Source organism: Choloepus didactylus, chromosome 1 (assembly GCF_015220235.1).
Source record: "Choloepus didactylus isolate mChoDid1 chromosome 1, mChoDid1.pri, whole genome shotgun sequence".
Lineage (NCBI taxonomy): Eukaryota > Metazoa > Chordata > Mammalia > Pilosa > Megalonychidae > Choloepus > Choloepus didactylus.
In genome coordinates this window covers 7,095,397-7,108,503 of record NC_051307.1, presented here as the reverse complement: position 1 = coordinate 7,108,503, position 13,107 = coordinate 7,095,397, and the positions used below count along the sequence as shown (strand labels likewise).

The following is a 13,107-nucleotide window of genomic DNA, read 5'->3' as shown; positions in this document are numbered from 1 at the left end:
ACAGGATGGAGGTGAGGGAGAGAAGGCAGATCTGACTTCCACTCCATCAGCCCATACAGCCACTGGGTCCCAGCCTCGGAGGCCCCCCCAGATGTGTCAGCAGGAGGGAGGAGAGCAAAGGGCTGGGGAGTAGATGCACCTCAGGAGCCCGCCCCTAAGCTACTGGGCTGAGCTTATCGTCTCAGTCTAGAAAAGATAAACTATGGCCCCTGGGCCAAATCCGGCCTACCACTTGGTCTGCATGGCTTGTGAGCAAAGAATTTTTTTTTTTTCTATGTTTACATTTTTTACCAGTTGGAAAAAAAAAGCAAAAAAGGAATAATATTTTGTGATACGTGAAAATTATAGGAAATTCAAATGTCAGTGCCCCAAAATAAAGCTTTATTGGAGCACAGCTACACTCCTTCTTTTAGATATTGACTATGGCTGCTTTTGTACCAAAATGGCAGAATTGAGTAGTTAAGACAGAGACTATATGGTCTGCAAAAGTTAAAACATTTTCTGTCTAGCCTTCAACAGAAACAGTGTGCCGACAGCTGAGGGGCAGGGTATGGACTGAACCCACGTGCAGGTAGAGCTCGCTGGGTGGTCCAGGTGTTGGAGTTTGGTTGGGGTGGGATGAGGTGAGGGATGGAGGAAGAGAGGCACCACCAAGCGAGGAGAGCTGGAGAAAGGCAGAGGTGATGAGAGCTTTGATTCCTGTGTGTGTCCTTGTTTGGATGACTTGTGCTCTACCCAAACAGGACAAGCCATATCTGCATTAACACTGGGTCTTTGGACATGAATTTCAATATCTGCCGTCTTCACCTTACTATTGGAGTGTGAGTAGGATGGCATATTCCTTGAAGAGCTTTTGGCTCTTATCTATATCTGTTAGCCTCTATTAAAGGAACTTTAGGCATTAACATGGGATATGTGGAAATAGCAGTGAAGAAGTGCCCAATGGGGGCTCGGCCGGCCCTGCCAGGAACACAGCTAGAAGCGTTCGGACGACTGGATGGAACCCAAGGAGCACTTTGGCTCAGGAATGGGGGATGCACCGGATACATGTCCAAAACCAAAAGCCAAGAGAGCCACAGACGCTATAGGTGCATGGGGAGATAATATGCACCTCCCCTCCCCGCCCCCAACATACTTTCCCACCCTGGAAGTCTTGCTTCTAGAAGCCAAGAAGGATGCGCTACATGAATTCTTCGGCTCTTTATATAAACACAGGACAGATTTCCAACCTTAGATGAAAACTGGTAGGGAAGGCAAGAATGGTAATAAACCTCAAAATGGTAAAATTATTTTAACCCCTATATTTCTGTGATTACTCAAAACAGAAAGAACTTTCATTTTCAGTCTCAACTTAAAAATTTCAAAAGACTGTACTAAAGGGAGGAACCAATCACAGAAACGGAAAGAATTTAAAATTAGTTTTCAAAAATTTTAATATGGAGAATTTTGCCTTAAAAAAAAATTACAGAAAGTTACCTTGAAATAGAGTTAGTTGGCTAATTCTTAGTGTTAAGTTAAAAGCTCCTTTTACATGTTAGTTTCTTCTTCTGGGATCTAACACTTAGTGCATGTTTTTAAGTTAAATTTATCTGTATTCGTTAAATGAATTTTAAAATACACGTTGTGTTTTCCTGCTCTGCCCATATTATCATGGGCATGGACAGTTTGCAAATATTAGAAGCAGAAAAGTCTCCTAGGACAGTTGATTCATGGTATCCTGACTGAGTATCTTCCTTCCAAGGATCCTGAAGAACTTTGTCCTGCCCAGTGTTAAACGATGAAAGTAATTTCATGTTTCCACTCTGGCTGTAGGAGACATGCCATGACATAGCAGCTATCATTTGATGAGTACGTAATCCTTGATTGGACATACATCTCCTTTCTTTCTTTGATTTTTCATTCTAACATCTTTGCCCAGTGCACTAAATTATCTACCTCATTTGACTTTTCTGATAAGATGGGGAATACAATCAGCAAGATGGCTAAATGGCTGCTAAGACAAACACAGTGAATAGCATACATGCATTCACTCACTCACTCATCTGAAGGATGCCACTCATTAAAAATGCCCAATGCTATATTCACCTCAATTTGTCTTCCAGTTTGTTCTCTGCAAAAAGTTGACTCAGTATTTTAAGAGAACTTGTGAAACCATATGTGAGACAGTATGTTGAATAATTCTCTTAAATTACTATGTATCCATGTTTAGGTTATTTAAAATAAAACTTTTATTTTTTTGTTAGGCAAATTTCATACTATCTACATTTACTGAGAAGTATCTGTTATTAGAAAGGATTGTGCTGTCTAAAGCCATCAGAGGGGTCCAGCAGCCAGATAGGTCAAAATCAGGGTTCTTGTTCAAGGACCACCTTACATTGTCCAGAGGATGCTAATAGCCATCATTCTCTGTGATTATCATGTCTCTGCTGTGGGAGGAGTAGGGATGAAGGTATGCCATTAATTATTTGTGTATCTGTGTTATAACAAAGGGGACACTCAACTTGGAATTAACAGAGAAGGGTTCAAGTTTCAGCAGCTACTGTGGGAACTGAATCATTTCTCCCACTGAAGGCATGTTCAGGTTCCAACCTCTGGTTCTGTAGGTGTGAACCCGTTTATAAATAGGACCCAGGTGTTTCCAAGCTGAATGGGGGGGAGGGGGGTCCTTAATCCAATAGGGTTGAAGTCGTTATAAACAGAGGAAATTGGACACAGAAGGGGAAAGCCAGGGAGGAGACTACATAGACAGATGGCCATGCGTCAGAGACAGAGATCCGTTGCCAGCAAGGCACCCCCAGAATGCTACAGAGTTCAGAGAGAAGGTAGGGCCTGTCCGTACCTTGATTTGGACTTCTAGTCTCCAAACTGTGAGCTAATACGTGCCTGTTGTTTAAGCCAACCAGTTCTGTGGTATTTGTCTTAGCAGCTCAGGCAAACTGAGACAGTAATAAGTAAAGTAACTTGGTCAAAGTTATTTTTATTAGTTGTTGCTTTAGTTTGCTAAAATTGCCAAAATGCAATATACCAGAAATGGGCTGGCTTTTATAGTGCAGATTTATTAGCTTGCAAGTTTACAGTACCGAGGCTGTGAAAATGTCCAAATCAAGGCATCAGCAGGATGACACCTTCTTCCTGAAGAAAGGCTGCTGGCATCCAGGGCTCCTCTGTCATGTGGGAAGGCACATGGTGGCATCTGCTGGTCCTTCTCTCCCAGGTTTCCTTGCTTTCAGCTTCTAGCTGCTCCATCTGTGGCTTTCTTTGTGAGCTTCTGTGTGCTTCTGTCTTGTAGCTTCCATCTCTCTTACCTTCTCTGAGCTTCTCTAGGGCCTTTTTCCTTTATCTTCCTTTGTCTTTCATCCTCTTATAAAGGACTGCAGTAAGAATAAGACCCACCCTGAATGACATGGGTCGTATCTCTACTTAAGTTAAGATCCTACTCACAAAAAGATCCCCCTTTTTTGTACTTTTTAAACTTTTAAATTTATTTTATTTTATTATTTATTTGTTTTTGTATTGTCCACACCCACAGGAATGGATTAGCTTTAAGAACATGACCTTCAAACCATCACAGGTGTACAGATGGGAGTAGTGTCTGATTCTCCTGAAGTCTAATCAGGGACTTTTACACAATATCAAAGTATTATCACAACCAACTTACTTATATAGATGCATTTAATTTATGCTAGTCCTATTTTATGAATAATATAATGAAATACTGTCATATTTTGCATATAATCTTAATTCTTCACTGTACATTTTACATATTCATACATTTATGTTACTCTAAGATTTTAGAGCTAAAATCATGCATAATGCACTTAATAGAAAATTTAAGTTTCAATATTACTGTAGCCATAAGAAATTTTTGCCTTAATGTCCCAACTTTAGAACCTAATCCCCTTGTAAAATGACTTTGATGTATTAAATAAACAAAGACCTATGGCTATCCATCAACAAATGTCCAAAATGCTCCTTTAGTTGTAACCTTATGGCTTTTATAATAAGCTCATTATGCTTATTTGTGTTTCTGAAAATATTTTCTCTAAATCAAGGTAAACATATAATCTTTGCCTCCCAACTTATTGTAACTCAATAGTTTATACCCCAACAGTCACAGGGTGGAAAAATGAAAATGTCTACCCCAAGATGTCTGTACTGTGCCAGACTCATGTGGGTTCAATGCACAATTTTCAGAAGAAACCATCTAAAAGGCTTGCCAGCCTGATACCTACAGATGGCCTTGGTACCTTAAATTTTTGAAGGAAAAGTTACCACCTCTTGATATGAATCTTTTAACAAAACAGTGAACAATGGGAAGTGGTTTGTGCATTTATTCAAAAATATTTGTGGTGCTCTTACTGGGGCTACAGTGAATGAATGAGATATGTTCTCTAGCGTTAAAGAGCTGCAGTCTAACCAACTGTAAGAAGTTGAGAGAAAAGAACAGTCCTTTTCTACATGTAGATGACAAAGAGACTTTGAAATCATTTTGGTTTTTTCTTTTCTTGTTTTAGGGAGAAAAGTTTAGACTCATTAATTAATGGGAAGGACTGACAGTTCCTTAAATATTTTAAAGATATGTTGGTCGACAGGATTTTTAATAAAACTGCTATAAAACCAACTCTAGAACAGATGGATTCATTCATAAAAGAAAACGTAAACTGTAATTTTTCATGTCCTAAGGATTAAAGTGAGTGTTAAAAAATTAAGTAAAATTTATTTCAAGGCAACCCTTTTGAATTGCAATTGACACAGGAAAAAGGATTTTGACTTACTTGAGCTGCTCTAAGATGAAGTTTACACTTTTGAAACAAAATGGTAACAGGTAAAAATGTAAATTCTGTGTATCTTTTCTAACTTTAGTGGGGTTGAGTAAAATTTATCACATGGGGGGAAGTTATCATAAAGGGAACTAGTATTTTTTGAACCTTACTAATCATGAGGCACTTCACATACATTAGTTTCTAGATTGCTCAGAAACCTAGCGGCAGAGTCAGACAGCAGGGTGGGAGCTCTCAGGCCGCTGGTTATGAGCACGTGGATTTGGGCAAGTCCCTCTGAGCCTTAGGAGGTCCCTCTGCACAAAACTGGGGTGACGACTGCACCCAGCTCATAGTTCATATGAGATCATGCAAGCAAGCTTTTAGCACAATGGCTGGCAGAGTGTAAATGCCCAGAAAGACAGCTTCTCAGGAACCGTGGCTGGCAAACACCATGCTAGAAGGTGCTTCTCAGGTTACCTTGTCCAGCAAGCCACGCTGCTTCCTGGAGAGAGAGGGATTTAAATGTGGAAGTGAAACGGAGCCTGCAGTTCTTTAAACTATTACTGCGAAGGTCGCTGGCAATAGGACAGTTTTGTTTTTCAATGTGAGACCAAGCCATTTTCCCACTGTAAGAGCCTATCTCTGCAACATATAATAGGTTGTAATGATGCCTCAATTTGCTGGAATTATTAGGGATTGTGGAGATGTGGTATTCTGGTTAAAAGTACCCTTCAGATTACATTAAATCTCTAAGAACTCAAGTTTAATATTTTATGGAAATCATAAATCTCTTCTGTAACATTGCTCATTCTAAATAAAACTCTTGGCCAGACGGTAAGATACTGTGGGGCAGGAAAGTGGTAAAATCATTCTCAGGATTTTTATCGTGAGTCATCGGATTGACAATTGTTCTTGGCACTACAATTTTTTAAACAATTGAAGATTTCATATTTTCAAGACAGCCTAAGGTTCTAAAAAGATTTCTCATTTAAAGAACGAAAAAAAAAAAGCACTTGCAGCAATAGGAAATACATCATTTGTCCAACTCTGCTTTAAACTGCGTTCTCTGGATAAATATTTTGAGGTATCTGTAATAACTAAATATTCCAAATACTGTCAGGTTTATTTAAGAGCACCTGTTGGGGATTGAATCATGCACCCCACAAAGATACCTTCAAATCTTAATTTGCATTCCTGTGAGTGTGAACCCACTTGTAAACGGGACAGTCTGAAGATGTTATTATTAGCTAGGGTGAGGCCAAATTAAATCAGGGTGGGTCTTAATATGTGTGACTGGAGGTCTTAGAAAGAGAGGAAGTTCAGATGCAGCCAGGCAATAGAAACTACAAATGGTAGAAGCCAGAAGTCAGAGAAAGCACAGGAGGAGAAAACTGAGCTCACAAGTGACGGGAGCAGAGATGCGAATCAAGGACTCAGCACCAGAAGGCAACAGGCTCTGAGACGAAGTCTGGTCTTGGGGCTTCTTGATTTTGGCCTTTTGGCCTCTAAAACCACAAGCCAATAAAATCTTGTTGACTAAGCCAACCCACTGTATGGTACTTGCCTGAGAAAGTAAGATAGAGCCTGTGGCAGTGAAATACGTATACAAATAGCCAGCAATCAATGTGTCCGTAGTAATTTGCATAAAACGGGAATCATCTGATTCTGAGGCTGACCGGAAGAGAAGGAGGCAGGTACCGCTAAAAGAGACCTGTTCCATCAGCATTTTCAGCACTTAGGAGACAGACTATAATCAGAATTTTCTGAAAGCCAAAAAATTCTTTTGTTTCACGATTTCCAGACACTTTTATCAAATACATATCGGCAATTATTGATAGCTTTAAATGTTCTTTCTGATTTTGAAAAATCCTAGCAATTATCAGCAACACCATGCAATAAATTGTGTTTGCCTATGCAAATCCTTTTGCTTTTCAAGAGGTGTGGTGTATGAGCTAGAAAATCCAACATTAGCATTATTTATTTTATTTCATTTAGAACCATTTACATTCTCTTTAAAGAATCTGCTAAGGCCCTGCTGGGCATTTTTATTTCCCTCAACATATGTAAAGGTATTTAACAGCTCTTTGTGAGCCTTCATCTTGTATAACATAGAATACTAAATATTTTACTGGTCTTTGGACATCTTCCTGTGGGCTTAAATTTGAAGTGATGGACCATTACTATTCTTTCAACAAAATACAGTAGACACCCGTTTGTAAAGTGCTGGGTCTGTATTGCACACTGGTCACTGCAGATCATGCCTTTGCGTGTCCACCATCTTTTGTGCTGGGGTATTTTCCTGTATTTTGAATTAGATCCTCACCATATTATAGAGCACAATCTGGAGATCCTACTGGCTGGATGTCTTCTGAGTGGCTGTCTCTAAAAATGTCATGCTTCAGAGGCTTTTTAGATAAGGAACCCTTGCACTGTAGGTCTCATCATTCCCAACTCGCAGATGCACTCACTCACTTATTCATTCATTCATTCATTCATTTGTCCAACATGCACCAGCCACTCAGGAGCAAAGATGAATAAGATACTTTCTGCCCTAAGAAGCTCAGAGAGCAGCAGGGGGGACACACACCAAAAGGACTGGGACTGCAGAAACCATGTGATGGGACCCTGACTGAGATATCTTCAAGAGCAAAATGGGAAACACAGAGATTGAAACAATGAATACCACTTTAGGGGTTCACAATGTGCCTAAAGCCTTCAATGAGTAGGATTGATGGGGAGAGTGGACGGTGGTAAACTTGAAAGGGGGTGTTCCAGCCTCATGTGGAACAACCTTGAGTGTCCTCCGGAGTTTGGTCTGTTTCAGTTGGCCATGGGACACTTCTGTTGCAGTGTTGTTTGTACAGTGAAAATTAAACATAATCAACACCTATCTCTGACGTTATGGAGAGGCTGCTACGTGGTCCCTTGGCTTTAAGAAGTTCTAGTGTCTGAAATGGCTGTTTTCCCACCAACATCCTAGAGCTGTTCTCTCCTATATCTCATGTGTGGTTCTCTCTTGGGAAAGCAATGCTTTAATATGATCCCCAAGCTGCCCGGTGACATGACCGAGTTCCTGTCTCAACCTTCACGCTACTGCAGATGTCCCGTCGTGGCTGGCTGATCCGGGTGGGGCTTCCTCCTTTGGGCCAATGCTACTTTTTCTCCCTCTCTCCTTACCCTCTTCTTTCTTCCTCTTTTCTCTTTAGTCTCCTCACACAGACTGTTTATCTTGAACTCTTATTCCAGCATATGAAGACGCATTTTTTGCTGCATATTGTACTTTGCACATACTTCAGACCATGTGCGACAGCCTACGATTTGTTTGAACCAGTTCATTACACAAACGTGCCAACAAATGATAAACCACTCAACGGGCAGACCTTATCTCAGTGTCAGTTTGAACACCAACAGACCTGCCTGCCTTCTGAGGGCCCTGCCAGAACAGCCTGCTACCCCGAGATAAATTACACTGCTCCATGAACAACATGCTACAATCTGTTTGCAATCTAGTGGGAGCAAGGTTTCCTTTCAAGAGAGGACAAAACATTCATCCTTTTGGCACAAAGAAAAAATTTAACTGTAATTACTAAGTCTTGCTGCTGCTTTTCTATAGAAAGTCCTTTTAAAGCCTCAAAAATTTCAGTTTAGTTATTAAAGCTGGATGCTCTGCAGGCAGACACCTCCAGCATGCCTGCTCCAAAATCTTCAGAGGCCTCAGTAATGCCGGACTTTTACAGTGACAAAATGCGAGAGAATATATGGGGCTGGTGGGTGGAACTTCACAGTCTTTGATTCAAGACAGTGAGTCAGCATTCCGTTTGTAGAGTGGCCGGAATGTGTGTGGGGTTATGGCTTGCTGAGAGTCTTTTATTATACAGTGTGTGTGATGCTCGCAGGTGGTGGATGTACTCACAAAGACGAATGCTACCCCTTCCCGCACTCCACGGCCTGCACTGCCAGTGCTGCTAAGCAGGCCTGTCATGCTATCCACGGGGAAAGCAGCTCAGGGGCTGGGGTTGCAAAAAGCGGACACCAAGGAGCTTGCTGCATTAACAGGTGTTAGTATCAAAGGTTTTATCCACCCCAACAATGAAAATCCTACCCCCCCACCCCGCCCTGCAAAACATTTTTTTTTTTTTTTTTTAGTAGACGCTAGTCATTTTATGAAAGAGCCATTACTGGAAGTAAAAAAAAAAATAAAACAACTACAAAAAAATGGTGCATGGGATTAGGTTTCTAAATGTTACGAGAGATTTGTGATTTGAAGACTTCACTGTGATTGTTTGTTGTCTTCTTCTCTTAGTGAGAACACAGGAAAAAGATGAGTAGAGAGGTAGGAAAAACACATGTAATGAAAGAGAGCCAGAACTGAAACAGTGAGTACAACTTACAGAAGTTTTGACCCAACAACAACACTCAGGATCAAATGGAATCTGACATAGCGTAGCTTCCTCCAGGAGCATATATAAGAAGGTTGCTCATCCCCAAGACAGTCTCGCTCACTGGGGGGTGCCACGGTACTTCAAGATCAGTGGAATAGTGGTGCTTCAGGTGCTGGCTTGCAACAAACTTGTGGCAGAATATGTCAACTCACTGCTGCTATGGAAAGCACAGCAGCCGGATTAAACAACATCCTTAGTGACAGAGTTGTTTTACATTGAGGCTCAAGCTTGCTTGCTCTCCCAACACTGGCAACAGAGGCTAAGCTAACTAGCAGCAAGTCTGAATTCAGGAAACTAAGGGGCTTTCTCAAGGACGCAGGCAGTTGGCAGCACAATCAGGCCTCCTCTCCCTTCCACTGATCTGGTGGACCGCCTGCCACGCCGTGCTTTGCCACTTAGAGCAATCACTTAGAAAAAGTCACCCGCAGATGAAGTTGGAGGGTGTAGGACTGGACATCATTATTTGTCTGGAGACCAGCCTTTAGGCCCTGAATCAAGATTCAGAGTAAAAAGGACACTGACAACATCATTCTTTGTAAAGACAGACCTTGCTGTTGAAGGATTCAAAATATGGATACAAATACTGAATTTTAAGAAAGGGGTGCTCAATCTAATTTTGCAAAAGAAAAGTTTCACAAAATGTTAGTGTTTTGGCCTCATAACACATAACATGAGTGAGGTGCTTGCCCCACTGAAAAGAGTCCAGGAGTGTGTTTATTGGCTTACCTTCCAGGTGACTCTGATGCTTTGAGATGATATGGGCTCCAGGTGAACTTCCTGAGGTGGGCCATCAGGAGCTGCAAAGACCAAAATCCCACAGGCGGGTTAGACATGAGTTCCAGAGTAGATTGAAACCTACACACCAATGTGCACGCCCCAAAGACACCCCCAAGTGTAGCATAGAGAAGCACGTTTTCAGTGTTCGTGGGCAAGATCAAATTTGCAATCACTATGTACAAAATGTGCCCTGTGTTTCTTCTGTCTTAGGAAAGACCCATCTTGAGAACCTGCCATTGTGTTTTTCTCACCATGACTCGTACAACCTGATTAATAAGCTCGGAGTTCAAGCAATTTAGGGGGTAAAATCGGAAGCCATAAAACAAGGTATCTTTATGAAACTCTGTAACGGCTGGGGAGACACTTCTCTTTCCCTTGGAGGCCGTGTTTAGTGATGTGTGGCACTGGGGTTGCTCCAGTTATTTGGAGCCACTTGGGGCAAAATCACTGATTCAGGATTATTCTGCCTTCCAATTGCTTTGATGCTTTAGTTCTCTGCAGTTTCCAATTAAAACCTCTTGTTAACCAGGGGCAATAGCCTTAGCCACAGATGGCAGAAGCAAAGCTGGAGAGTAGAACAAAGAGGGTGACTCACACCAACGGTTGTGCGATAAGTTGGGGAATCACAGAGAGACAAGCCCAATTACGTTCCAGTTGTAGTCAATTAATGTCTCAGAAATTTCCTAAGCCCTAGGTGCACAGCGTGAAACTGAGAGATATAACACATCCCTGTCAACCAAGAGTCTGTAATCTAATCAGCAATAGAGCAATTGGACACCCACCCCCAGCGAGAGGCAACCACACAAAGCTGAATGTATTCAAGTGTCTTCTGAGAAGTAGAAGCAAAGAGTAACACAGGAGCCAGAAGGCAGCGATTCCTTTGGGTTAAAAAATGCTGTTGGATTCGACCATTTTGAGATCACTGCTGAACTGCAAAAGGGCCACTTCCGTGGAGGTGGGGACGCCCATTTGCAGAAAGTTGAGCGGCACATGGGAGGTGAGAAAGCAGAAGCTGAGGGTCAACTGAATTTGGAGAGTTTGAAAGGGAAAGCAAGGGTAAAGATAACGGATAGATCGAGGCAGAGGCGAGATCCAGGCAAAGCTGTTCTCCTTTTTTCCCAAGAAGAGGAAGTTTTGAGTGGTTTCACTGTGTAGTTGCTAAGTTTGTGGGCATTTAAATCCTCCTGCTGGGTTTGAATTCTAGCTCAATTGCCTATTAAATATGCGGATTTCTGAAGGTTATTTAACCTCTCTGTGCCTCAGTTTCCTTCTCTATATAATGGGATAATAGAAGTCATATCATAGGATTGTTTTGAGGACAATGTGCTCAATAAGCAAAAGCACTGGATATGTTTAAAAGGTGGGGGGTGGGGAGAGGGAGAATTTCAAATAGTGGATAGAAAATGTAAACCTGGAGGAACAGTGTCCTGGCAGAGACAGATGGCAGAGGAGAGAATCAAGGGCCTTGGCTGTGGGTGGCTCCAGGAGGAGCCAACACCCGAGGGATGGGAGGAAAGAGGGTGCCTGGGAGGCCTCAGGTACACTGCTGGTTGCAGGAAGCCCAGGGGAGGCTTGTTGGTTGACAGAAGCAGGTTCTCCGTTTTCTCCAGAAACAAAAGAGGGGCCCAGAACAGAAGGGCTGTGGGCTTCAGAGCACGATCAGGGTTTGGAACATTGCTGAGGTTGGTGCAAAAGAGCGTGCACTGTGGGGGCAGTGCCCTGACCAGCCCTGGGCGCTCAGTTAGGTCACAAGGATGATGCTGAGAGGAGCCAGAGGTCTTTATGAGACCCAGCCGGGGTGCAGGGGAAAACGGCACAGCCTGTGCCAGCGTGAGGGCAGCGACAAAGGGAGGGAAGGAATGGGTGCTCTGATTGCTGCCAGGTCTGGCTGGTGGCCCACGTGCATCCAGGAAGTAAGACGGGGGAATTCATTCCAGAGATCAGGCTGTGGGGCTGGAAGAAGACGACGGAGTAAGGACGTCAGGAGAGAAACCAATTTTCTAGAAAAGATGATTCATTACATTTCAGAGAGATGCATGTGAAGAGAAGTTGGGGTATTCCCAGGTCTATTAAGTAGCTAGAGATAGACTCTCAGATTCTCTAGAAGAGAGGAGAGAGTTGTGGCCACAGGCTCCCCTTTCCCCTACAGGCCCTCCCTGAGAGCTGTCCTGACTGCCCCCATCCTCTGCCACTGCCTCTTTGGGGGCTCTCATGGCCTCTTGCCCCACAGGTCCCTGATGCCCCACTCCAGCCCAGCCTCTGTACCTGGCATCAGTTTTGACTTAGTACCTAAAATATTAACTCAAGTTTGATATTACTCTTTGGAAGTGGAGGTGGCTACAGAACACACTTCAGACTTCCCATCCAGTGTGATGACTTCCCACTGTGTCCTGCCTTCTTCATCCCTCTTTCCTGCCACACTCCCCACCTGCCCTGCATGCCAGCCGTGTGGAGCATCTCAGTGTAACCCAAACATGCCCGCTCCTCGCCAGCTCCACACCTCTGCTCTGGAGCTGTCTTCTCCCTCCCTTCAGAGTTTCCTGCCCAGGCTGTGAGCTCCCACTTCCATTTATCCCAGCTGGGCACCCCTCCTGCCCATGTCTTGCCAGTCTTCCCAGTAGACTCTTAGCTGGTGGCACCAGGAGGTAAGTCCAGCCCGAGACCTTGCTTTGGATGGGGAACACAATGAGCAAGTCACGGGGAAGCTGTGAATGGGGGTGACACAGCCTCCTGGGTTTATTAATTTTCCACGTGAAAAGGTTCTCCTAGCAATTAAGTCAACTTCCAAGACAGCAACCAAGGGATATTCAGGATCCAGCTCATCGGGGTAATTGTCATTGCTGCTCGCTAGGGCTGACTCCTTTACGTGGGAGCCTTCCTCTCTAGGCCCAAGGAAAACACACAGAACATTTTCCTCTCTGACTCTGATAATCCTGTGGTTGGCAGTTTATCCACAAGAATACTTCTTGAAAAATTATTTTGGGGTCTGACAGCTATACCCATTCTTGATGATTTTAAATGAGATGTGCTAAACTGAATTTAACAAAAAGCCCATTTGTTGAGGGTGCCACGTCACCCTGCCTCCTGGCCACCTCTGGGAGGTGACCTTCAGTGCAGCCCCCTTG

At 43.1% G+C, this 13,107-nt stretch overlaps 1 protein-coding gene across 2 annotated transcripts in view; it reads right to left on the bottom strand.

The window, feature by feature from the left end:
* Positions 1-13,107, bottom strand: part of DSCAM (DS cell adhesion molecule) — an 834,563-nt gene that overhangs the window by 126,972 nt on the left and 694,484 nt on the right. For both annotated transcript variants that reach the window (XM_037831465.1, XM_037831467.1), the window contains exon 16: positions 9,932-10,002. In XM_037831465.1, coding sequence (XP_037687393.1) covers positions 9,932-10,002 — 71 coding nt within the window. The remainder of the gene's footprint in view (positions 1-9,931; positions 10,003-13,107) is intronic.